The sequence below is a fragment of the Pantherophis guttatus genome, chromosome 5, assembly GCF_059756535.1.
Source record: "Pantherophis guttatus breed Tessera chromosome 5, ASM5975653v1, whole genome shotgun sequence".
Lineage (NCBI taxonomy): Eukaryota > Metazoa > Chordata > Lepidosauria > Squamata > Colubridae > Pantherophis > Pantherophis guttatus.
The window spans coordinates 105,297,242-105,322,659 of NC_142067.1; the positions used below are offsets into that span (position 1 = coordinate 105,297,242).

Genomic DNA, 25,418 nt, shown 5'->3' on the forward strand with positions numbered 1-25,418 from the left:
CCTCCTACCTCTCGGGCCGTACGCAGTTTGTTTGGGTGGGGGGGCAGAGATCCTCCCTGAGGCCCCTCACTTGTGGGGTGCCGCAGGGGTCAGTTCTCTCCCCCCTGCCCTTTAACATCTACAGTTGCAAGAAAAGTATGTGAACCCCTTGGGATTACGTGGAGTTTTGCATGAATTGGTCATAAAATGTGCTCTAAACTTCATCTACACAATAGAAAAACACAACAATAGAAAAACACAGTCTGCTTAAAATAATACTACACAAACATTAGATGTTGCCATGGTTTAATTGAACATAACATGTAAACATTCACAGTGCAGGGAAGAAAAAGTATGTGAACCTTTGGACTTAATAACTGGTTGACCCTCCTTTGGCAGCAATAACCTCAACTAAATGTTTCCTGTAGTTGCAGATCAGACCTGCACAACGATCTGGAGTAATTTTGGACCACTCCTCTTCACAAAACTGTTTCAGTGTAGCAATAGTCTTGGGATGTCTGGTGTGAATCGCTCTCTTAAGGTCATGCCACAGCATTTCAATTGGGTTAAGGTCAGGACTCTGACTGGGCCACTCCAGAAGGCGTATTCTGTGCTGTTGAAGCCATTTTTTTGTTGAATTACTTGTATGCTTTGGGTCATTGTCCTGTTGCATCACCCATCCTCTGCGGAGCTTCAGTTGGCGGACAGATGGTCGTACGTTTTCCTGCAAAATGTCTTGATAAACTCTGGAATTCATTTTCCCATCAATGACAACAATCCGTCCAGGCCCTGAGACAGCAAAGCAGCCCCAAAGCATGAGGCTCCCTCCGCCATGTTTTACAGTGGGGATGAGGTTTTGATGTTGGTGTGCTGTGCCTTTTTTTCTCCACAAATAGTGTTGTGTGTTCTTCCCAAACAACTCAATTTTGGTTTCATCTGTCCACAGTATATTTTGCCAGTAGTGCTGTGGAACATCCAGGTGCTCTTTTGCAAACTTCAAACGTGCTGCAGTATTTTTTTTGGACAGCAATGGCTTCCTCCGAGGTGTCCTCCCATGTACTCCATTCTTGTTTAATGTTTTCCTTATTGTAGATGTGTCAACAAAAATGTTAGCATGTACCAGAGATTTCTGTAGATCTTTAGCTGACACTCTAGGATTCTTCTTTACCTCATGAAGCATTCTGCACTGTGCTCTTGCAGTCATTTTTACAGGACGACCACGCCTAGGGAGAGTAGCAACAGTGCTAAACTTTCTCCATTTGTAGACAGTCTGTCTTACCGTAGATACATGAACATCAAGGCTTTTGGAGATACTTTTGTAACCCTTTCCAGCTTCATGCAAGTCAACAATTCTTGATCGTAGGTCTTCTGAGAGCTCTTTTCTGCGAGGCATGGTTCACATCAGACAGTGCTTCTTGAAACCAGTAACCCCAAAACAGGTGTGTGTTTTTAAAGGGCAGGACAGCTGTCAGCAACACATCCAATATCATCACACTGATTGGAGTCAAGGTTGTCTCACTCCTGGCTCCAATTAGCTCTTGGAGAAGTCATTAGGCTAGGGGCCCACATACTTTTTCTTCCCTGCACTGTGAATGTTTACATGTTATGTTCAATTAAACCATGGCAACATCTAATGTTTGTGTAGTATTATTTTAAGCAGACTGTGTTTTTCTATTGTTATGACTTAGATGAAGTTCAGAGCACATTTTATGACCAATTCATGCAAAACTCCACGTAATCCCAAGGGGTTCACATACTTTTTCTTGCAACTGTATATGAAGCCGCTGGGTGAGATCATTCGGAGTTTCGGGGTGGGATATCATCAGTACACTGATGATACTCAGCTTTACATCTCCACCCTGAACCAATCCAGGGATGCCCTTTCCATGATGTCCCAGTGCCTGGAGGCAGTACGGCTCTGGATGGGTCAGAACAGGCTCAGACTCAACCCCTCCAAGACTGAGTGGCTGTGGATGTCGGCATCCCCTGATCTAGTATCCCCATCTCTGCAGATGGGAGGGGAGTTGCTGACTCCCTCTGAAAGGGTTCGCAATCTTGGCGTCCTCCTTGATTCCCGACTGTCCTTGGTAGATCATCTGATGGCTGTGACAAGGGGGGCTTTTGCACAGGTTTGCCTGGTGCGCCAGTTGCGCCCTTTCCTAGACAGGGATGCCCTCTGTACAGTCACTCAAGCTCTCATTATCTCTCGTTTGGATTACTGTAATGCCCTCTACACGGGGCTGCCCTTGGGGTGCATTCAGAGGCTCCAGCTGGTCCAGAATGCGGCCGCGCAGATTGTTACGGGAGCTTCTCGTTACTCCCGGGTAACACCTCTCCTGCGCAAGCTGCACTGGCTGCCGGTGGCCTTTCGGATCCGCTTCAAGGTGCTGGCTCTCGCCTATAAAGCCTACATGGCACGGGCCCGGGGTATTTGTGGGACCACCTCCTACCAGCCTCCCACCGCCCAGTGTGGTCACATAGGGCTGCCCTCCTCTGGATGCCTTCGGCCAGACAATGTCGGCTGGTGGCCCCCAGATTGAGGGCGTTCTCGGTGGCCGCGCCGACCCTCTGGAATGAATTACCCACCGAGCTCCGGACAGCTCCTGATCTCTGTTCCTTCCGCAAAGATCTTAAGACCTGGCTTTTTACTCAAATCACCTGATCTGGTTGGGTTTTTTAGTTAACTGTGGGATTTTAAATTGGACTTTTAATGCTATTTAGTGATATTGTTTTATTGTCATTTTATACTTGTGAGCCGCCCCAAGTCCTTCGGGAGAAGGGCGGCATGTAAATTTTAATAAAATAAAATAAATAAATAAATGAGCAGAGTGCTTTTGCTTGGCTCTCTGAAGCTGTCGACACATCCTGGAACTAGGTGCTCTGGTAGATCCGTAATTGCCTGACTCCTGTACATGCTGAGTCCATCCCAAGTGGCAATTTTCTGCTAACTCATGAGGCTGGTGGCCTGCTGAATTAGGTTGCTAAGGTTCAGTCTCTGACTCTGACTCTGAGGAGTCCAATTCCATAACATTTTGTACAAATTATTTAACACTTTCCACAGGTAGCTTCTGTAAATGTGTTTCACTTTTACTCAGCAGTGCTAAAAAGATTGTTGACAAACCCTACCTTTTGTGGCAGAAACTGTGGTGCTTCCTCTTTTGTATACAGTGGTGAACTTGAGTTTTGCTTCTTGTCTGGGTTTATGGTAATAATATCCTTATGTCACAACAGGTGGAAGTCAATGGAAGAAAACTTTGTGTGACCGGTGAATGGAATTTGGCTTCAGCTGTGTTATCTCTTCAAGTGGATGATGTTCATAGAACTGTCCAGGTAAAATATTTTGTTGCTATTGCTTTTTAAAATTTCTACACCATTTTAAATCTGGGAATTATAACTGCACATGCTTAATTTGTACCAGGCAATGAAAGAATACAAAGCTGTAAAGCACCCTTTCCAAAGCCTTCATACCTTCAAATGGTCATTAAATGACCATTCAAGGACAACTTGTAGTTATAACAATTGAGTCATCTTAAAGAGCAACTCGATGTAGAGCACATTGTAATAGTTCACATATGAGATGGCTAATGCATGAGTAACCATGAATGGGGCCTCAGTCTTGCTAGAGGTTGAGCCTTAGCCTGTTACTTTTCCTCCAGAGTCTCTTAGTCTCTAGAGATTAAACTTCAGTGACATTGCTTAGTTTGTCTAAAATTGAAGTATGTAACTGGTATCATTAATGTACGTTAACCACATTCTGATGGATGACTTCATGAAAATGGCTTCATGTAGATATTAAATAAGAATGAGGAGCGAGTCAAATCCTGAGGTCCTCTACAGAGCTTACACTTAGATTTAGATCTTTACTTCCATGAACACCAGCTGAAAATTTCTCTGAAGGAAGGGGCAAAACTACTGTAAACCCGGCTCATAATTCCCTGACATGCTTCAGGAGGATATCCAACATGCTGCCACAATCAGTGGTATTGAAGGTTACCAAGAAATCAAGTAGTTCAATGACAGATGTACTTCCCCATCCTGGATTTATCACGGATCATCAACAAACGTGATCAAGGCTGTCCCAATACAATGTCCAGTATTGAAACAAGATGAAATTAATAATTTATTTTAAAATTCAGAATTGGAGAAAGTGTAGCATAAGTAAATCTCTCTTTATCTTGTTACCTTTATCCACTCTCCTGTACACTGATAGAGCTTTTTATACATTTCTTGTACAAAGATAAACTTTAGGAAATCTAAGAAACAGTGGCAAAAGAAACATTCTGATGAGATTTTGCCAGTCAAGGCAATCAGAGACAATGCAAGAAACAATGATTTGCAAGATTTCTTGAGGTGTGAGTACTTAACAACAGGAAAGGTTTTAAACAAATGTACATATGTGATTAGGCATTGTAGGAGGAAAGCTGCGTTGGTCTATTGTGACAGAGACTCAGAAGGTGCTTCTAATAATTTTTTTTTAAAAAAGTGTATGTTTTGTGAGCTGCAGCTTACTTCATCAAATGGCCATGAATAAAACAAGGAAAAACGAGTAGCGCTCTTTCTTCCTAAATGAAAGCATAAAAGTAAAATTTTAATTTTTTTTAAAGTTTTAATCATCTCCATTTTAATGCTGTTTTTTTTTCTTTTTGTGAGTTAAGCTATAGAGTAGTTAAATATGGGTAGTTTTACCCAAGTACCATACTTCTTCTCGCTTTGAATCGGGCCAAGGAGAATGTCCTCCCAACTGTATATTTAGGGTTTGAGATTGCCTAGACATATGGCAGGTCCATATAGAGTGAAGGAGCTAGTTGGAAATGTATTCTTGAGAAGAAGAAATCCAATTGAATATCTTTAAGCCATTGCTTTAAAGCTGCTTGAGTAGTGCTCATGTTCAACTGCACAGAGCTGAATTAAAGAATATCAGAGGATCTCCAATTTTTAATCTATTGCTTTAGATCAGAATAAAACAACATTATCATTAAGGATTTGAGGTGTCAGTCATACAGGGTTAAGATATATAGTAGCTCCGCATATAAAAATGTGCAACCAAATATTGGTCAGAATTCTACTTCACAGTGAAGTATCATGTTTGAGACACAGCAAGAAGCTTGGAGTATGTAAGTAAGAGCTTGGAGTACGTGGAGTAAGAGATTTTGTCTGAACAAGAAAAAGCTATATAGGCAAACTGGACTCTGAATAACAGCTCTGCTCTAACTTTGGCTAAGTATGGTTGGCGTGCAGCAGAGATAAATAAGGCCCCTTTAGTTTAGGATGATTGCAGTGCTACAGCAGCTCTCTGGGCTTTTGTGCTACATATTCCCTGGGCATTTCACATGAAAAGACTATACCTGGGGATTTAAATGATTTAACCTGCTCAATGGAATAATTATTTAACATCCAAATATGCTTTTTAGCTGTTCGGCAAATACTGCCCACTTGGATAAAAGTTCTAAGATGGTGTAGCTGCAGAACTGAATATGATAATTCACAATCTGTTTTTCTCTCTTTGCGTCAGTGTCTAAAGTAAAGTAATAACTGCCTTATCTCATTTTTGTCTTAATGTTTAGTTGTTCTATGTTCTAACAACCTGCACAATGAACAAGATAACAGTTACAACACAATGAGTGCTGGCACTTTTTAAAACATTTGGTGTGATATGAAACTTGTGGAAAAGGATGCTTTTCTGAAGTTCTAGAAAATGCACTTTCAAAAATCCATTGAGAAGGTGTAAGACACTTTCAGAATATTCTTCCCAAAAATATTGAGTAACTTCACATAAATGGAGGCTGGCTGGAAAAATTATTTAAATCTAAACATTTATATGTTTTTATATTTACTGTAGGACCACTGAACTTATTGATTTCATACACTCTATATTGGAAATTAAACCCAAATTTGCTTCTTAGTGAAAAATCATGTAGCATATTGTGTTGCAGCGAGATGGGTGGCAAACATTTAACAAATAATAAATAACATTGTCTATCTGGCTTGCTAAAGCAGGAGAGGTTGTCTTAGTGGCCCCTGACCTATGGAGTGTTGGAGAGCTTGGTCTTGTCTCCCTGCTTTTTAACATCTATCTGAAGCCATAGGGAGGGATCATGGAATAGTTTGGGGAGTAGTATCATAAATCTGCTGATGATACCCACTTATATATCATTACTTTGAGCCATGGGGGATATGACATTGACAAAGGTTGTTCCTGTAAACTGTCGGAATCTGGATGGGAGGGGATGGAAGTTAGAACCCTTAGAAGTTGGAATTGCTTTTGGTAGCTTGGATTGTTGTTAACTTCTTGATAGGCAAACATTAACTATCAGGGAGCAGGTTTGTAAGTTAGGAACTTCTGGAATTAATGACTTCTGCAGGAGCAGTGGATGGAAACCGTGGCCAAACTCTTAACTGGTGTGCCAGCTGAAGCTTTACCTGGGCCAGGAGCACTTGGTAACAGTAATTCATGCCCTTACCACCACCTGGCTAGACTGACTGTAATGAGCTATACTTGGGGCTGCCCTTAAATAATATTTGTTCCAAAATCAGCGGCCTGTATCCTTTTGGGCTCCTGCCTTAGGGAGCACATAAGTATGATTTTGCTGTCCCTGTATTTGTTACCAATTGGTTTCTGGTTCCAATTTAAGGTGTGGGTTTTGATCTATGAAGTCCTTCAGGGCTTGGCATCTTTCAGTTAGCTAAAACTGAGGGGGCTGAGGCAAGAAGGTGCTGTGTTTTATGGTAACACCAATACTACGGAACAACCTTCTTGTGGGGAGCAGAGTATCTCCTTCCAAAAGCCCTAGTAGACTGAGCTATTTCAGAGAGCCTTTTCCCAGTTTGATTTGATATTCCCATCATTTATTTTTTATTGAGTGGTATCACTAGACAACCCATGATACGTTGGCTCATTGTTTCAGAGATGCTTCCTTACCAAATTCTGCAATGCCTTCAATAATTTCAGAGCTTCTAACACACTTCTAAAAATTCAGGGAGATATTCTGCCTTGAAAGTAGTCTGTGCTGAAGTGTATATCACAGGCAAAGATCATCAGTTGACCACAATAAATGTTTTATGACATTTTGTATTATATTATAAAATGCTTTATGATAATTTTTATCTCATAAAATTTGCCAAATTTCTATTCCATTGGAGTCATGGATCCCAGATTTTTGAGGTATTTTATAAATTAGCCAGTTTGAGGTACCTTTGTTCCAAAATAATGTAGCGTTTCAGCTGGTTAACGGTTGCAGTCATAAAAGTTTAGTAGCATATAGATTGTATTGCTGTGAGTTTTTAGTTTTTGTATTGGATATGTATATTGTACTTTTTCCTATGAAAGTTTACTATTATGAGGGCATAAAGTATATTTAATAAATAAATATTTTTTATAATTTATTTACCTTTAAAATAAAAGGACCAGATACATTATGTTTTCAAAGAAAAAACATTTACATTCAGATGCGTTTTGAAATCTATGTCACACTATATCATGTATACTATTTCTTCTGAGTAAAAATAATAAAGATTGGTCTTAATTAAAAATAGGTAAGATTCATCCTTTTAGATTAAAAAGTTTGGAATCTGGACCCTCATACACACACCTTGATGGAATCTGAGTCAGAAAATATCACACTACAGTACTTACATACAATATTCAGGTTCTGTCCTTTTTTCTTACATATTGATAAATAAAACACCTGCCTTTCACCTTTGTTCCCATCTCAACCATTCATGTACTGGATTTTTTCCCCAGATAATGAAATTTGTTGTTCTCCAATATTAAAGATATAAAGATGAAGAGCGCTCAATTTTTTTAAAAAATTAAAGAATATTCTTCACTTAACTAGTTTTGACAACCTCCTGATTAATTTGTATCTATTTGTTTTGGCACATAAATTCTTCATTGTAGGCCCTGGTACTTTGTTCTTCTTTACAGTTTCCGAAGTGTGATTGTGTTTCCTCCAGCAGTTGGGAAAACTGTATATTCCTGTTTCCTTTACAAATGTAAATGTCAGGTTTTTTGTATGATTTTTCCCATATTTTCCATTTTGTTAATCATTTTTGTTGAAATATGTCCAGACTTGTTTCATTCTGCTTTGTTTTCCTACGAACAGACTGGAGGGTTAAAACATGATGTATTAATTGAAGGGAAAGAAAAAAGAAAAGGCAATATTGCTGTTTTTATTTAAAATGTAGCCATAATTGTTTCGAAGGGAAATCCTTCCAATAATTATTCCTTTCATGAAGCTTTTAAAAATTAGGTAATATGACAAAGCTATCTTAAAATATATAGTATATGTATCTCTATGAGTGTGTGTGTGTTCTTATTAAATACCTATGTTATCCTGCTATTCCTTCTGTATCCCTTATTCCACTGAATGTAAAATAGACATTTTGACCAAACTAAGCAAAGACGAAGGGTAAACCTGATTTGTTTGATTGTTTGTTTATTTGTTGTGCCTTCAAGTTGGTGGCAGTTGATTCTTGGCAAGTGCTTGAACAAGACCTTATAGTTTTCTTAGAAGATTTGTGGAAGTGGTTTGCCTTTGCCTTCTTCCTAGGGCTGAGAAAAGGTGGTGGCCCAAGGTGCCCACCTGGCTTTTGTGCCTAAGGCAGAACTAGAACTCATGGTTTCCTGATTTTAATTTGGTTTCCCAATTTTAATCTTCTCCTTGGTAGTTCTTTCATTAGGGTATTGTTTTCTACCTGATTCTTTGTCATTGTATGTTGTAAATTACTCTTCTTAAGCATGAAAAGAAAAACAGAAGTCATTTATAAGGCTACTTAGCCCAAGACTAAGGAGTCCTCTATAACAGGGGTCTCCATCCGTGGCAATTTTATGATTTGTGGACTTCAACTCCCAGAATTCCTCAGCCAGTGCATGTTAGCTGAGGAATACTGGGAGTTGAAGTCTACAAGTCGTAAAGGTTGCCAAGGTTGGAGACCCCTGATCTATAAGACTCCTTAGTCCAAGAAGAAAAAAACAGGATTCATCTACAACGTATAATGTAAAGATGGTAACAGCTACTATATACAACAGACAGGCAGAAGACTAGCAGAGTGCTTCCATGAACATCAACTAGCAGTCAGAAGATATGATGAAAACTCTTTAATCTCACAACATATGGACAAACGAAACCTCATAACTGCTAACATCAAATAAAAAATGCTAAGGAATTCTTAGAAGCTTGGCATTCAGACAAATCAGCAATCAAGACACATAGAGATAAACCACATTTAGATGCTACTCAAATGAGACAATAAAAAAACTAAGAAGGAAAGAAAGACCAGAACAATGTCCAGCAGCCAATACCTAGATTAGCAAGCAATTAATCAGAAAACAATATCCTAATCAAGGAACTACTGAGGAGAAAACACACTCCCACATTAATATTGGCAGGAGAAGTTATGCAAACCCCACACTTACTTACACTGATGATGTTACTTAGTTGAGTAATGAAATGTCTGCAAACAAAAATCCAAGCTCAGAGAGCTCCAAGGATGCTACAGTTCAACCCTGAGCTACGTGTATCTATTGGACTTGAAGCAGCATTTGATCCTGTAAGAGTTGTAGCATTTCACACAAACATAAGCAAAGACAGTACTGAATCACTATCAAATGGCTTGTGAGAGTCTTGGGGATAAAAATGGTAGAAGTGGCCTAACGGTCACTTACCCCAAATCTGTGCATCTGCTGAGGCAAGCTGCAGCTCTCCAAAACATATGCCTTTTAATTAAATTTGGGAGTTGGAAAAGATGCTACCAGATGCCTTCTGATTTTTTTTATCACCATAGAATAACATGGCTCTTCTCATACAGTGTCCCAAATCATTAAGTACATTTTATGGTTGAATGGAGATTAAGATCTATCGCATAGGCCAAAAATTAACCCACTGTATTGAGCTCAAATAAATTTGTTGCCGAGCTCTGTGTAAGTGGAAACAAGACAAATAGACAAGATTTACAAAAATGCAAGACAAACAGAAAAAAATTTAGTAGGAGTCTCTGACAATATATATGGACATTTAAGATTTCTATCTTATTTGATCAGTGAATGATAGAAAGAGAATTGATTATAGTCAATTCTGATTGTTTGACTGATTATAGAAATTAGATTATAGAGATTATTTTTGAAAGGTACTGAATCCAGTGCCCATTCCATTCAGCTGTGAAAACTAAATACTATCAAACATTAATATAACTCTTATTTTCTTGTATCACATGCATTTCTGCTTTAACCATGAGTTTCATTGAAAGTGACATGTGTATAATATCTCCGGTTTCATAAGCAATTTGTCAGAATTCTTAGGGAGAAAATTTCTTGTTGATAAGACTACACTCTAATTGTTATTCTGTTCCTTCCAGTGCCTTTCTCGAGATGCTGGTGGAAATCTTAGCATTCAGTTTCTTGGAACAGTGGTGAGTAATGTTAAACTTTACTAGGTATTCATAGACATTTTATAAAAAAATTAACGTACAGTTTTCATTTCACATTTTATACACATTTAACATACGGTGTTCATTTCACATTTCTGTATTATTTAGTTATGTATGAATACTTGTATTTTGATTAAAAGGAAGAAAAACTTTCCCTCCATATTTTGAGCATTTATTGTTTAGAAATAAGAAGAAATTTCCTGACAGCTAGGACAATTAATCAGTGGAACAGCTTGCCTCCAGAAGTTATCACTGGATAACTTTAAAAACTCTATCACTGGAGGTTTTGAAGAAGAGATTGGAAAGCCAATTGTTTGAAATGGTATAGGTTCTCCTGCTTGAGTAAAGGTGTTGTGACTTCGACTCCCGAGCCTGTCCTCATGGAGGAAGAGGACTCAGAAGGTGAGGGAGAGGAACTGACAAGGCCTCCCTTTCCAGGACCCTCCTCTCTGGCAATGCCTCAGGTTCCATCTGAAGGCCAGGAGGAAGGCATTTCGGAGCACCCATTGATAGAGAGTGATAATGATGAATCCTGGCTTGATCCCAGGCAGCATTGGAGGGAGAAGCGTGCGCAGCAAAGGAAGAGGTGTGGGAGGGCCAGGGATTGAGCCGAGTCACTGAGCCACGCCCCACAAGGGATAAAAGGGGGCGTGATTGCTCGGCAGGCTTTGGGACGGACAAAAGTTTAAACTCTAAAGAGTCACATCGTGAATCCTGCACTTCAGCTCAGATATCTTTTGGACTAAACTCTTGTGGATAATTTGTCGCTTTGGAAATGGACTGCAGATAAGGCCTTTCCTGCTTTTTGGGAGTACTAATTGGACTTGGCAGGCATTTTACAGTTAGCTGCCAGAACTCTCGTCTGCCAGGAATTCTGGTCTGTTTATACAATAAATTATTGGCAGGTGTGTTTGATATTGCATTTGTCTGTGTGAGGACGGGGGACAGAACAAAAGGATTGGATTAGAACCTCCAGTGTCCCTTCCATTATTCTGAATTTCGACTGCCCTTTGTCTGGCTTGAATTCTCAGCTGAGAAGAAGCACATTCCTATTTTCCAACAGAATCACAATCAAACAATAAACTTTTTTCTGCATGCCTTTATTCTTTCCCTCCCTCCCTCTGTGTGTGTGATATATATGAAATGATTTTCTATTTGCCATTGTCATGGGAAAAGTAAAAGTGGGAAATCTAGAAAAAAGTTGCTACATAAAGCTAGAATCTAAATAATAACAAAAATTAAATCTGAGTTTAGTCAGATGCTCATCTTGGATTATAATAAAGCTTTAAACCCAGAAAAGTGATAAATAGGATTTTTTGATACAACAAACTAATAGTGAAAACTGCAAAATGGATCACAGCAGATGATAAAAAGAACCATCACAAACATTTCTAGGTAGTATCAATTTGTTACAATAGTATCAGGAAAAATTGAAACTCAGAAAGCAAATGATACTAAGAACAAAAACATAAGATCAATTGAAAGTAGAAGAGTAAACAGGAAGGGAAAAAAATGACAAGCTGTGTATTTTGAGGAATTATTTATCAAAGTGCATGGGATGAAAGGATAATCTTCTAAATAGCTCCAGATTGAAATAGTTTTGGGTGGTTGTCTAACTGCTTTCTGCTGAGTATTCAGAGTTGTTAGGCTTATATAAGGAAGGCAGGTTTTAAAGGGTTAGAGAGTTTAAAGGATCCTGAGAACTGAGAAAGGAACAAGAAGAAATAAAACCCCTTTCTACTGGTAGTCTCTGAGAAGAAAAAGTGAAGAACATATATGCACCTGTACCTTCAGTACATAGCTATGCAGTAAGTTTGTCTTTGTGATTGAAAACAACAGCATATACTTATACCAAATGCAAACCTCATAGCTGTCCTTAAAGAAAAAGTGAAAGAATTGGAGTAGTGTATGGCCACATTTCAGATGATGAGAAAAGACATTTTATCAGCTCAAAGACAGGACAGAAACTACAGAAACTAGCAGTGGAAGCAACTTTTCATGAGGAAGACAAATACAGGAATAAGATCAACAATCAAAAGCAAGAGACATATAAGATTCTGCTAGAAATAATAAATAGATTTGAGGCCTTGTAGATAAAATGGGCTGTGATCATTCAAGGAAAGAAAAGAGACACTGCAGAACAGAAACAAAACAGTAATAGACCCTGCAAGAGAAGACAGGATGCATCTTTGCCCTCTAAGAAGAGAAAGAATAGAGTCGTGATAATTGGTGACTCACTACTATGAGAAATTCAGACAAATGTATGCTGTCTAGCCATGTCAGCTTGCGAAGTGGCTGTCTGCCAGAAACAAGGATCAAAGATGTGACAGAACAAATTTCAAGACTTTTAAGTCCAATAACATACAATTTTACTAATATCTGCAAGAACAGATTGTCATGCATAATAATACAGTCCTCCTCCTCCTCCTCCTCCTCCTCCTCCTCCTCCTCCTCCTCCTCCTCCTCCTCCTCCTCCACTGGATGGGGTGGATACCCACTAAAGAACTGGCCCACATACAGACATAATTCTAAATTAAATGAAAAACTATGACATCATTTCTAAAGATGATGAAGAATCCTCTACAATTTACCTATTGTACTGACTACAGCCAAAGATGATGTTGCCAACAAAGGAGAATATTTGTAGCTGAGGGGTCCTTGGTGCTCTATGACTTGGTTGTTTTCTTGCACATGTTTCATTACCCAAACTAACACCAGCAGTGCTAGTCCTAAGGCTAGGCTTGTTGTTAGTTGCGAAGTCGTGTCTGACCCATCGCAACCCCATGGACAATGTTCCTCCAGGCCTTCCTGTCCCCTACCATCCTTGAGTCCATTTAAACTCACGCCGACTGCTTCAATGACTCCATCAAGCCACCTCGTTCTCTGTTGTCCCCTTCTTCTTTTGCCCTCAAACTTTCCCAGCATTAGGCTCTTCTCCAGTGAGTCCTTCCTTCTCATTAGGTGGCCAAAGTATTTGAGGTTCATCTTCAGGATCTGGCCTTCTAAGGAGCAGTCAGGGTTGATCTCGTCTATACTTTCTCAGAAATTCCTAAACTGGGCTGTTTCTTTGTCTTAATCATTGTAACAATTGGAGTATCAGTTTTCATGGACTGTCCTCAAAACTTATGTCACTTACCGTAACCTCCTAAGAAAACTTGTAATCTCCTTAACATTTTATCCATTATGGATATTGAAAGCACTAAATCTCAACATACCCCACAAACATAGATCTAAAGCCGTTGCTTCTGACAAAACAGCACTCTCTGCCAACACACTGTATATCGTTCTATCCACCAATAACTATATCATCATTGGCAATAACATGTACTTGCAAATCACTGGCTCAATATATATCAAATGTTATCAAATGTTAAGCATTATTAAAATAGCAGATAAATTTAGATGAACTTAGCTAGTATGTTTCAAAACAACAGTCTGTAACATATATAATAATTTAAAGAATATGAGATAGTTGCTTGTTCATAGAACTGTTATGTCTTTGCCAGGAACAAGAAGCAGATGGAAAAATGAATTCATCAGCTTACCAATACTCAAAATTCTGGTTTCAGCTAGGGAGCTACAACCTTCAGTTGTGAATTCCTGATGTTCTCATTTTCTCATTTGCCACTTTTTCTCTGAAATTTTCTTCAAAAGAGGTAGAACGCTTTTTATAGGGTGCCTCTGAAAACAGGCTGAGAATAAATAGTTTGGAAGAATTTCAGGAAGAAAATAGGGAAATGTCTGGTTGCTTTTTGCTCCTGTATTCTGCATCCAGTTAATCTAGAAGTGATAATCAGGTTTTGTCACATTTACTTGTATGTCATATAAATAATAAGACGGATTGGCTGGTTGTGTGCATGTTGAATATATACATGATTCGATTATGTATATTATTACTTAATATATATGTAATATTGTGTTTAAGAGTATATTTGAATTTCAAGTTCTGTTGTTGGGGATGGTGAAATAAATGGGATATTTGGAATGTAACTGATGGATTCCCTTTTATTTTTATACAGTTCTACTATGAATCTCAGTGATACAAAATCAAATGAGGTTAAACGTAATTTAAATCTCATATTTTAAATTAAATTTTCTTTTTATTGACAAGATTTTTTTAAAAAATAAAAAGATGAATTTTATTTCTCATTACTCTATAGCGCTTCAATATACAAGTAAAATAACCAGGTTTTTACAATATTTTAACATCTTGAATGCTATTAATATGATCCTTGACACCACATCACAATTAGATTTCAAAGGAAGCATTTCAGATGTAACAGCGATTAATGACAACCATTGGAAACAATTTTGAACTCCATCAGTTTAACTCAGGAGGGCAAACTTAATATGATAATTTATCTAGTTGAATTGTATCATCTTAGCAGGAAAATATGCAAATATGTGACCCTTACCTAGCATGTAAATAGCTGCTGTGCTGGTAAATTTATCAGTTCCATTAATGAACTTTGGGGAACTTTGGAATTTTCAGCATTTGTTCCCTTGGAGGCTGGAAACCAAACCTGAACTCATACTGGGACCATTCTGGTCTGCATATTTCCATAATTTGCTGCTGCTACTAATATGACAGCAAGACGCAAATAACTGTTTCTAATAATATCAGATGGAGTTGTGGAGGACAGCATTTTAATGTAGTAAAAGACCTCCCTGTGGGGTTGTTATTGGCACTATAGAACAGCAGTTACACAGTTGCAACAATAGTCCCTTAATTGATTCGTTTAATTAGCAAGAGATGAAGCTTGTGCTACGTTTTGTCATCTGAGATCATGGAAAATTATACACAAAGTCTCTGTTTGTACCACACATTTTCCTATTTTTATTAAATATAGGGAATAAAAGTAACTAGCCCTGCAAAGCAGATGTTTTAAGGTACATATGTTAGAATACTTAAAAGTTTCATTGGTTTTCAGTATAGATAAATTGTTAGAAGCCACTGATGATGATTGATTTGTTTTGATATTTCTGTTACAGGGTTTGTGGACAATTCTGCTGGTCTGTTTTTGGCCTTTATACTCTTTAATTTTACTAATAAGTACTATTCATATGGTACTATTTACACATTTATGTTTTAGCAACCTTTATCACCCTGAACTTTTATATCTTAAATTCTAATTCAGGTAATTTCATCTAACCTATTTATGGTACTAGTGAATTCCTTATTTAACAGAAGGCCATTTTACAGCCTAGATTATTAATTTGCTATTTTCAGTGTATTTTGTGTGTGTGTGTGTGTGTGTGTGCTTTATTTCACTTATTTTATGCCACTATGGGGCAAAGAGCAAATCATGAAACCAAGTGGTTTTTCTGATTCTCCTTGCTAGGGAGAACATGACACTTCTCTTTTTCAAATTTGATGTTTGCATGAACAGGGAATCTTAGTTCTAAAAGGGGAATTCTGCATTTGCTGTAATAGGCCTCATACCAATTGCAATTGTCTTTGACTCTCTCCATAGACAAAGAGAGAATCATGAAACCGAGTAGCTTGCTTAACAAGTGTTATTTTTGTTTTACAACCATAGCAAAAAGGTTGCAAAATCAGATTGGTCACATGACTGCTATTTCATACAATCGTAATGGGCAGCCTCCATTACGGTCGTATTTTGAGGACTAGCTCTGCAATTTTTATTAAAAGTTTTAAGAGCAAATAAGACAAGGAAATATAGAAGGAGAAAAAAGGAGAAAAAGAAACATATAAAAGTATAAAAATGTAGCTTGCTATATTTGTCACAGCAGTTATAAATATAATTATACTAGCTGGATACCCCTGCTTCGCTACAAAACTATGTGATCGGGCTTGATAAATTGACACTTAAAGCTTGTGGGAGAAATGCAGAGACAGTCTTGCGGAAGATGTTAGACGGCTAATGGAGAGAGATTGTGGATATGCCCAACTGGTCCTCCAAATTGTTTACAACCAATGCCTTATCTTTCTTGAGGATATTGTCATATCCATCCATATCCTACACTTCGGATTTCCATCACCTTCACGAGAGCAAGGAACTGTTGTCAGCAACCATCAATACCTGAGTGAACTGTCCTACAATATCGTTCAGCTGACAGAAGCAGTTGCTGTGAATGTTTCAAAATTAAATCAAGAACAGAGGAAAGCCTATGATGAAATCATGCACAATATTGCTTCTGATTCTGGGCAGTTGTTCTTTTTTGACGCTTCTGGTGGCACTGGCAAAATGTTCTTGATCAATCTGTTGCTGGCCAAAATTAGGGGTGGAAGGAATATCACCTTTGCCATTGCTTCCTCAGGAATTGCAGCTACCTTGATCAACGGAGGCAAGACGGCTCACTCTGCCTTCAAGTTACCTCTCAACCTGAATCATTCTGAGTCTGCACTTTGTAACATCTCTAAGCAGAGTGACATGGCTCAGGTGCTTCAAGAAGCCAAAGTTATCGTGTGGTATGAGTGCACCATGACTCACGAAGGAGGTATTGAGTCTCTAAACAGGATGCTCCAGGACATTAGGGGGAGCAACTGCCTTATGGATGGAGTTATGGTGCTTTTGCCTGGTGACGTCAGACAGATGTTGCCACAAGAAACATGTGCAGATGAAGTCAAGGTCTGTCTCAAGTCATCTATGTTACGGCCTAATGTCAAAGTCCTGTCCTTGAGAATTAACATACATGTCCACCTTCAATGTATTTGAGAGCAGAAGAGTTTTCTAATTTATTACTTGATGTTGGTGATGGCAAGCTTTTGGAAGAGGAGGGAAGAATAACTATTCCAAGTAACAGTTAACGATGTTGTGAGAGATCTGATCAGCTTGACTGACAGAATATACCCCAACATCCATCAGGCTGGATTGCGCTTCTTGGCGGAGGGAAAGAGCTATTCTCACTCCAACAAACGACTCTGCCAACAGCATCAACAACTTTCTGCTGGAGAAGCTGTCCACTGAGCATATGAAGTATGACTCTGTGGACTCGGTAATGGAGGTCGAGGATGCCGTACAGTACCCTGTGGAGTTCTTGCACACTCAATCCATCATGATTACCACCTCATGTCCTCTATCTCAAGGTTGGTGCTGCAATCATGCTGTTACACAATCTAACCCACCCACCCCCCAAACTGTGCAATGGCACCAGGCTTCAGTAAAACACATAAGGATCAATCAGGGAGAAACTGTTTTCATACCCCGAATTCCTCTGATCCCATCAGACTACCACATCAAGTAGGTGCCTGTTCTCCATGGTACTTTTTTTGCAGCTTCCCTTACTTGTGTTTTCCTAATCGCATCTGTAAATCTTTTCCTGCGTATTTTCCCTGTTTTCCCTTTAACTGGTGTTACAGTAGAAGGAACAGATTCGTCAGAACTGAGGAGGTCAGTGTAAGAAGTGATTTGGGGCTGGGACACTATGCAGGAGAAATTCGGTTCACAAACTGTTGGCTCAATAGTGGTCGGTGATTGAAACTCATAAGGAAATTTCTCTCCCATCGCCTTGAGTCTAGAAGCAGTTCCATAGGTGGAAGGCATAGACATTTTGGTCAGGTAGCGATGTTTAGTACTGTAAGGAGCCCCAGACCACTCCTGAGTGAAGGAGTGGAATGTCTGCCAGTTTGAACTGAGGTAATGGAATGTGATGCAACTGGCAGTTGGAACAGAGATCTTTTCAGGTGGGGAGGGGTTAATATAAGGCAACAGGCAGTTGGAACAGAGTTCTTTTCTGGTGTAGAGGGGAACTAGAATGTCTAGCTCCTTAGCATCACAGCATGTGAATATAATACTGTATATGAAATACTAATGATCTGATGGTCATTTCGAAAAATCCTATTACTGTTCTGGAGATTTCGTGATGAGTGAGTGGGCTTTTATATATATTACGCTCCATCTCTAAAATTACATCATGACTCTTCTTTCTGTAATCCAACCAGCCTAATCATCAAAATCATAAATCATAAGTTCATTTTTATGCTAAACCCCATAAAGGGTTTCCAATCACCAATACATGTAGATATTATCCTTTCTGTAATCAGAGAAGTTCATTTGTCCATTTCAACAAGTTCTGTGAATTTCATCAACCATTTCTCTATAGAGGTTAGTGCCAAATATTTCCATATTAGGGCATATAGTAATCTTACTGCAATAATACATTGAAATAATCCTCCATGGATTTTTTTCTAACCCTTTAGTCATCAAACCTAAAAGGATAAATTCTGAATATTAATCTTTAAAATTCACTATATCAACGTATGTACTTGAATCAGGGGTGGGTTCTACTTACCTTTACTACTGGTTTATAGCGGGGCCGCGCGCGCGCAGAAGCTTCTGCATATGCGCAGAAGCGTTTTGATGACGGGGTCGGTGGGTGGAGCCTCCCACCGGTTTTACTACTGGTTCTATAGAACTGGTGCGAACCGGGGGCAACCCACCACTGACTTGAATCCATTTTTTAAGTTTTCTAACATGTTCACTAAGCATGATAAAATGTCCCTTCATGTTGTTCACATTTCCAACATTAATTTTAAATGATTTTATACATTGTGTTTATATGACATCATGTGCCAAGAATACATCTTATTAAAAATCTCTGAAAGATCATAACATAGTGCAATTTTTTAAACCAAGATTTTCTCATTGATCAATCAGTATGTTATAACAAAATTTTTTAGCCTTCTTTATCATACACTGTTTAACTTGTTCTTCCTCTGTTTCAAATTTCAACGTTTGTACATTTCTGTAATTGCATGCTCATTATCAGAATATAATTGTACTTCAAATTCTGATTTTGCTCCATATCATAATTCTTTTTATCTATTTCGAATTTTCCTGATAATTATAAATGGGAAAACTATTGACAACTATATCCGTCTGTTATTAGCTGCTCTCGTGGTTTAATCTTATATTCACCTTGGTGATTTTCCAATAATTCCTGATATATCAACCATTTGTCTTTGCTTCCTGTTTCTCTTCTATGGAATCCTTGTGCAGAGATTGTTTTGGGGCACAACTTGGGTTTATATCGATTCCATATTCTCAATATGGCACATTTAATAAAATTATTTTAATATCCACACTAATTTTAACTTTATCGTGCTGTAAGTATCAACTTCATCCAAACCTAAGGTGTGACTTTATAAAAGTGTTTTGTTTGGATTAGAAGAATTTACATAAGCTCTTTTAGTTTGAACTAGTATTTACTCAATGAATTGCTACATTTTACAGGAATCCATGTGAGACCTTTTATACAACTACATGAAAATCTGTCTTTATGATACTTACATCCTGGTATCTTTTATGATCCCAAAAAAGGCTTTAGCAAAAGTTGTACTTACTCTTGGGCAAAGCTGGACCAAAATACTTAAAATAATAAGATTGCAATTTATGCTTCCAAGTTATGTCTGTCAATAAATGCTTATAAAGTTTTCCAAAAGAAATTTTAAAAGCAGAAAATTTTGTTAGGTCTTGATTAGCGTAGGATATCATATGCATGTAGTCCCTCTCCTAATTTAGCAAAGATTAACACAACAGATTGCAGTATGAGTAATAGATTTGTACAGTGTCCTTCCTGTTTCTCTTACTCTGTGCTTGATTATTTGAGTGGAAGGGGGCTAAGTAAAGAACTAATGAAAATGCAGCAAAGAAATTCAATAAGAAGAAAGATGGTGAACAAAAGTGTGCTTTAATACAATTAATAAGTTAGTGCATAAAGAAATAAATATTCAAACTTTTAGCAGGACAATAACTTTCTAGCAATTACCTTTAAATGATATCTAATGAGAGGATGAGAAAAAGAGTAGTGAATTGGGTTATTGGTTATCCTTGGATGCTTGTGAGTTGTATGTGGCAAGTTTTCTCTGTTTTAATCCTTGTAACTGCCACTTGTTGAAATAGGCAGCTATATAAATCATATAAACAAATACTAAATACTTCAGAAGAGAAATAAAATTATGTAAATACAGTTCTGAAAATATTTGTAGCCTTAATCTTTGATTAACTGTTTTTTCGATTCACTGAGGCATGCCATAACAGCCACATTCTATGTGACATGTTCACATTTGTATGCAGTAAACTAGGAATAGTAATTTAAAATGCGTACAAAAGAGAGGAAACCACTTTCTTAAACCATTCTAGAATGTGAACTGATAAGAGCACCAGTGTCTCCGTAGTGATCACCAGTTGATTTCTTTGGCCCTTTGGCAGTGAACAGACAAAAACATAGCTTGGAGAAACATTTGACATATTTGTCCACGTTCTTCTGTAAAACATCCTATAGATTTACCTTATTTCAATACAGTATGGTATGATTTTTTACATTTAGGCTTAATGGGTTTGCTGCTGTTTCCTTTCTCAAACCTGGCAGCCTTGTTAATTGAGGAAACAGGCAATGGAAAAGCCAATGCATTATTTGTCCTACCTTGGCATGTGATCAGGAAAACACAGAAAGGCTTGATGGCATCGTTCCTGGTTAGTTTTCTGATGTAACAAATTAGTATAAGTCCCCCCCCCCTCCCCAGTGTTCTTGCTTTAACTTAGAATTTTATAAGAATACTGATTATAAGTCCCTGCCCTCAGTCATTGAAGCCTGGGTCATCTCACACTTGAGCTACTGCAATGTGCTCTGCATTGGGCTACCCTTGAAGATCATTCAGAAGCTTCAACTGATGCAGAGGACAATGGTGTGGGAAGTCTTTGGGTCCCTAGAGTGACCCATGTTATACCACTGTTCCATAAGCTGCACTGGCTGCCAGTTTGCTTACAGGTCAATTCAAGGTGTTGTTTATTACCTACAATGCCCTGCACAGTATGGATCCAGGTTACTTGAGGAACTGTCTCACCCCAATGGAATAGGCAGAAGAGGCATGCTGTGGATCCCATTAGTCAAGGAATTTTGGTTGACGGGATCCAGGAGAAGAGCCTGCTGAGGCCTCAGCCCTTTGGAATATCTTGCTCCGAGGTGAGATTGGTTCTCGCCCTCCTGACTTTTCACAAGAGCCTGAAGTCCTGGCTTTGCCAGTTGGCGTGGGGCCCCAATGGGGAAATTTCACAGTGGAGGTGGGTGATTGACTAATAGCAGCTCCCACTTACTTCCCCCTCAAACATTGTGCTCCTTTCCTTCCCATCTTTAGTTATGATTTGTATTTTCTTATGATTTTATTGTGATTTTACACACACACACACACACTTATGGTTTTATTTTGATGTTGTAACCCATCCAGAGTCACCTTGCAGCAAGATGGGCAGCAAACAAATTAAATAAAGAAATGAAATATAGTTGAGTAGAATATGTAATACTCTACTGAGTATTACATGCTGAGTAAGAAATACACCTCACAACACCAACAAAGAAGCATCTATTGATTTTAAACGGGCTTTGGTTTATTAAATATGTTAATACAAATAGATTTAATTATGGGGTGAAAAGTGCCCTATTTGTTGACCTACTATTCATGTGCAGATTTTGGTAATACTTATAAGAAATTAAATCTTAAAATACAGGTTCTTTTTGGTTAAATTTTTTATACTATTTAAAACATATAATTTCAGATTCTTTTCTTTTGGAAATGCTTCCTTTTCTTCCATCTTCTACTTATTTAATAGTGTTTTAAATGGTCCCTACCAGCTTAGCTGATATAGATGGTGAACATTTTACTAAGAATACCAACAATGAGCAATGTATCACAGAGGTAATTTTTTTAGCACTGTGCTTGTTCATAGGTATATTGTTCCTAGTGAAATTACAAAGATGTTGTTTAGTGCCCATGTATGCTAGAACCCAAAACGGTATTACTGGACTTAAAATAGGTCATTAATTTTGCAGCTGCTTTAAAAGCATTCAAAAATAAAAGGCCACCAGGAATCATCTGATGATGATTTATTGGGTTACTTAAATTATTAGGTGTCCTCCAGATTAAGAATATTACAGCTCCCATGATCATCAGAATGTGTGTATGGTTCATTACCAGTATGATCATAAACTTAGGGGAAAAATGGGTCAGATGAATCTTCATTCATGTCTGTGAATTCTCTTTTTCCTACTCAAGCACACATGGATGCATAAATATCACCAGTGTTCCTCCTTAGTATAATATAGGGGTGTCAAACTCACATCAAGGTAGCTTCATGTGATGTGATTCAAACTTCACTAAAGCTGGTGGGGGCGTGGCGGGGGCGTGGCCAGCATGTAACGCATCCGGCCCATAGGTCAGGAGTTTGACAGCCCTGGTATAATGGATTAGGTTCTAGTTTATCATACCTGAATCTTTTAATGTGGAATTAAGTTAGATGTTGAAGGCCAAATACTACTACGGTAGAATTCTATATTGAATATGGCTAGCCATATTCTGAACCCTACATTGTATATTTTACAGGGGAAGCTTCTGGTTTGATTATAGAACATGTAAATTCAGCCATTAGTAAGTGTTGACAAAACCATATAAACTAGGCATCAAAGGCTTTATTTTCAGTAATGTCAGTAAGCTAAGAGGATTTCCTATTTATTATACATTTGTGACAGTACAATGAAAAGCTCAATTATGTTTCCAGCCTAACTTTTAATATCTGCAAAATGTACTCTTTTTTTGGCACAATTACTTTTGCCATCTGTTTAGTAATAAATTGGGTTCGATCATTTTCTGTTTTGATTTCCAAAGCTCCTCTGGCTTTGTCTTAATTCTCATAGTTACCAGGCAAAAGTATCTGAAACACTCCCCTCCCTTTTTTGTAATACAATTGTTTTTTTCCCTTTTTTGTTTTTGTAATACGAAAGAATATTAGGAGCGTCCTGCATTTCCGGCCCAACTTTCGTACATTTTGTGTCCTAACCTTTTTTTAGTCTGTGGAGCTATTGCTGGTATTTAGATTTAAAAAAAAAATAAAAAATTCTGAGCAAGTTTATTTGAACAATGTAAAGTCAAAGAATCAGCAGCAAAAACAAATATTTCTAATTCTTCTGCTTTTTCTTTGGTGTTTACCCTGGAGTAACTGTCTTCCTTAGATAAAACGATTTGATATTAAACAGTTCCTCTAATTTTACAAAGCTCTGTTTCTTTTTATGGCAACACACACTGTGCAGGAAGGTCATTATGCCGAATGGGGCGGGGGAAGCTGTCAGCATAAAAGGGAAAGTTAATGCTGCACATGTTGGCTTTGTTTATGGGGTTCCTGGAATGTGTTGAGAGTCATTCCAAGCAAGGGCTTGAAATAATTTGTTGCAATGTGCTGGATACCTACTTCATGGGGGTACTTCAACAAGAAGAATCGTTTTTGTTTAAAAGCAGAGTTGTATAAATACATTAGCCCAAAGGGTGTAGAATATTTAACGGAGTTTGCGACACAAGAAAACATACTGCATAGCTGCATCTATTTATATTTGTTCAACTTCTTATTCCTTACGGTTAAAAGAAGCATATTGATATTGCATATACTCAGCTCCAGCTGTAAAAATAGAAAGATGAGGCTCATGCCCATTTATTCTGCACTTTGACATAGTTAGGATTGTAGTCGAAAGCTATAGTGCATGCATAATATACAGTTGGGTTTTTTTTTTTAATTTCCTATGAGGACCAATGACTATATGTAGAGATTTTCATGGCAAGATAGGGAAATATTCCATGATGAACATTCCACCTATTGAATTGTAAACATGTGGATGACATTCATGAATTGTAAGAATTCATAATGGAATTCTTTTGCACAGGAATAAGGCACTGGGCTTAACAAGTTCTGCATTTGGTTATTAAATTTTAAATAACGCGTAGAAGAGATGAAAAAGAAGACGACCACCCAGGAAACATTAGAGAGGGCCATCAAAAACAAATTCCTCAGACAACTGAAGCACCTGCTTGAAGAATTGACTCAAGAAGATGAGTTTTCTTTTTCTTTCTGTGATTGAATCTGGATGACCAGATTCTCCTTCTATGATTTAAAAAAAAAGCCCACTGGGTTAGACTATCTCTAAGGAACACCTTCAATTAATTAATTACTTTTCATTAAGGGCTGACTAAAGTGGTATATGATTTATGTCTCGTGAAGAATAAAGAGCCAGGCAGTCTTACATTTCTACTGTGCCAGAAGACAGTTTAGGCTGACTTAAATCCATGCAGTTTTTTCATTCCTATGAATCCCTGGCATGGAAAGGAAATTAGAAAATTACATCACTCTTATCACTCTTACATCACATTGCCTAGCATCCTAGAATCCTTGAGAACATGGCTGATTCAGTGAGTTTGCATTCTTTTGTCTTTAATAATTGCAGCTTGTGAATGAATGACAGTTTTTGATAACTGTATGCTCTTCAGCTTGCATATTCTCTGTTGAAGTTCATAAAGACTGGGACCATATATCTCCTTCTCTCCAGAGAATTGCACTGGAAATTTTTATACAGGTAATCCTAGACTTATGACCACAATTGAGCCCAAAATTTATGTTGTTAAGTGAGATTTATGTTAAGTTAGTTTTGCCCCATTTTACGACATTTCTTGCCAGAGTTGTTAAGTGAATCACTGCAGTTGATAAGTTAGCAACATGGTTGTTATGTGAATTTGGCTTCCCCGTTTAATTTGCTTGTCAAAAGGTTGCAAAAGATGATCATGTGACTTTGGGACACAGCAATGGTCATAAGTATGAACCAGTTGCCAAACATTTTAATTTTGATCACATGATCTTGGGGATGCTACAAAGGTCGTATGTGTGAAAATGGTCATAAGTCACTTTTTTCAGTGCTGTTGTAACTTTGAACGGTTACTAAATGAACTGTTGTAAGTCAAGGACTACCTGTACAGTGGCAGCTTGTTTCATATGGTTTAGAATCTTAGAAGCTCATGACTGTTTTGTTGCAGTTATGATGGCTGGAGAAGTAAGAAAGTAAGGAGGGATTAGCCCAAGTAAGTATTCATACATCATGGACTATGCATGATACTATATATGATATCATGGGAGAAGGGGAAGCATAAAAGATAATTTGTTGAACATTGGTACTTTGAATCTTGGATTCTCCCATAGTTTGCTTTAGAACCCTAATATCCTCTTAGTTCTGTGTGT

The 25,418-nt window shown here is 37.9% G+C and overlaps 1 protein-coding gene across 3 annotated transcripts in view; it reads left to right on the top strand.

Moving 5' to 3' along the window:
* The window catches only part of PCCA (propionyl-CoA carboxylase subunit alpha), a 233,271-nt gene that overhangs the window by 161,508 nt on the left and 46,345 nt on the right, over positions 1-25,418 (top strand). For all 3 annotated transcript variants that reach the window (XM_060686585.2, XM_060686586.2, XM_034418252.3), the window contains 2 exons: positions 3,211-3,309; positions 10,333-10,386. In XM_060686585.2, the coding sequence (XP_060542568.2) occupies positions 3,211-3,309; positions 10,333-10,386 (153 nt within the window). The remainder of the gene's footprint in view (positions 1-3,210; positions 3,310-10,332; positions 10,387-25,418) is intronic.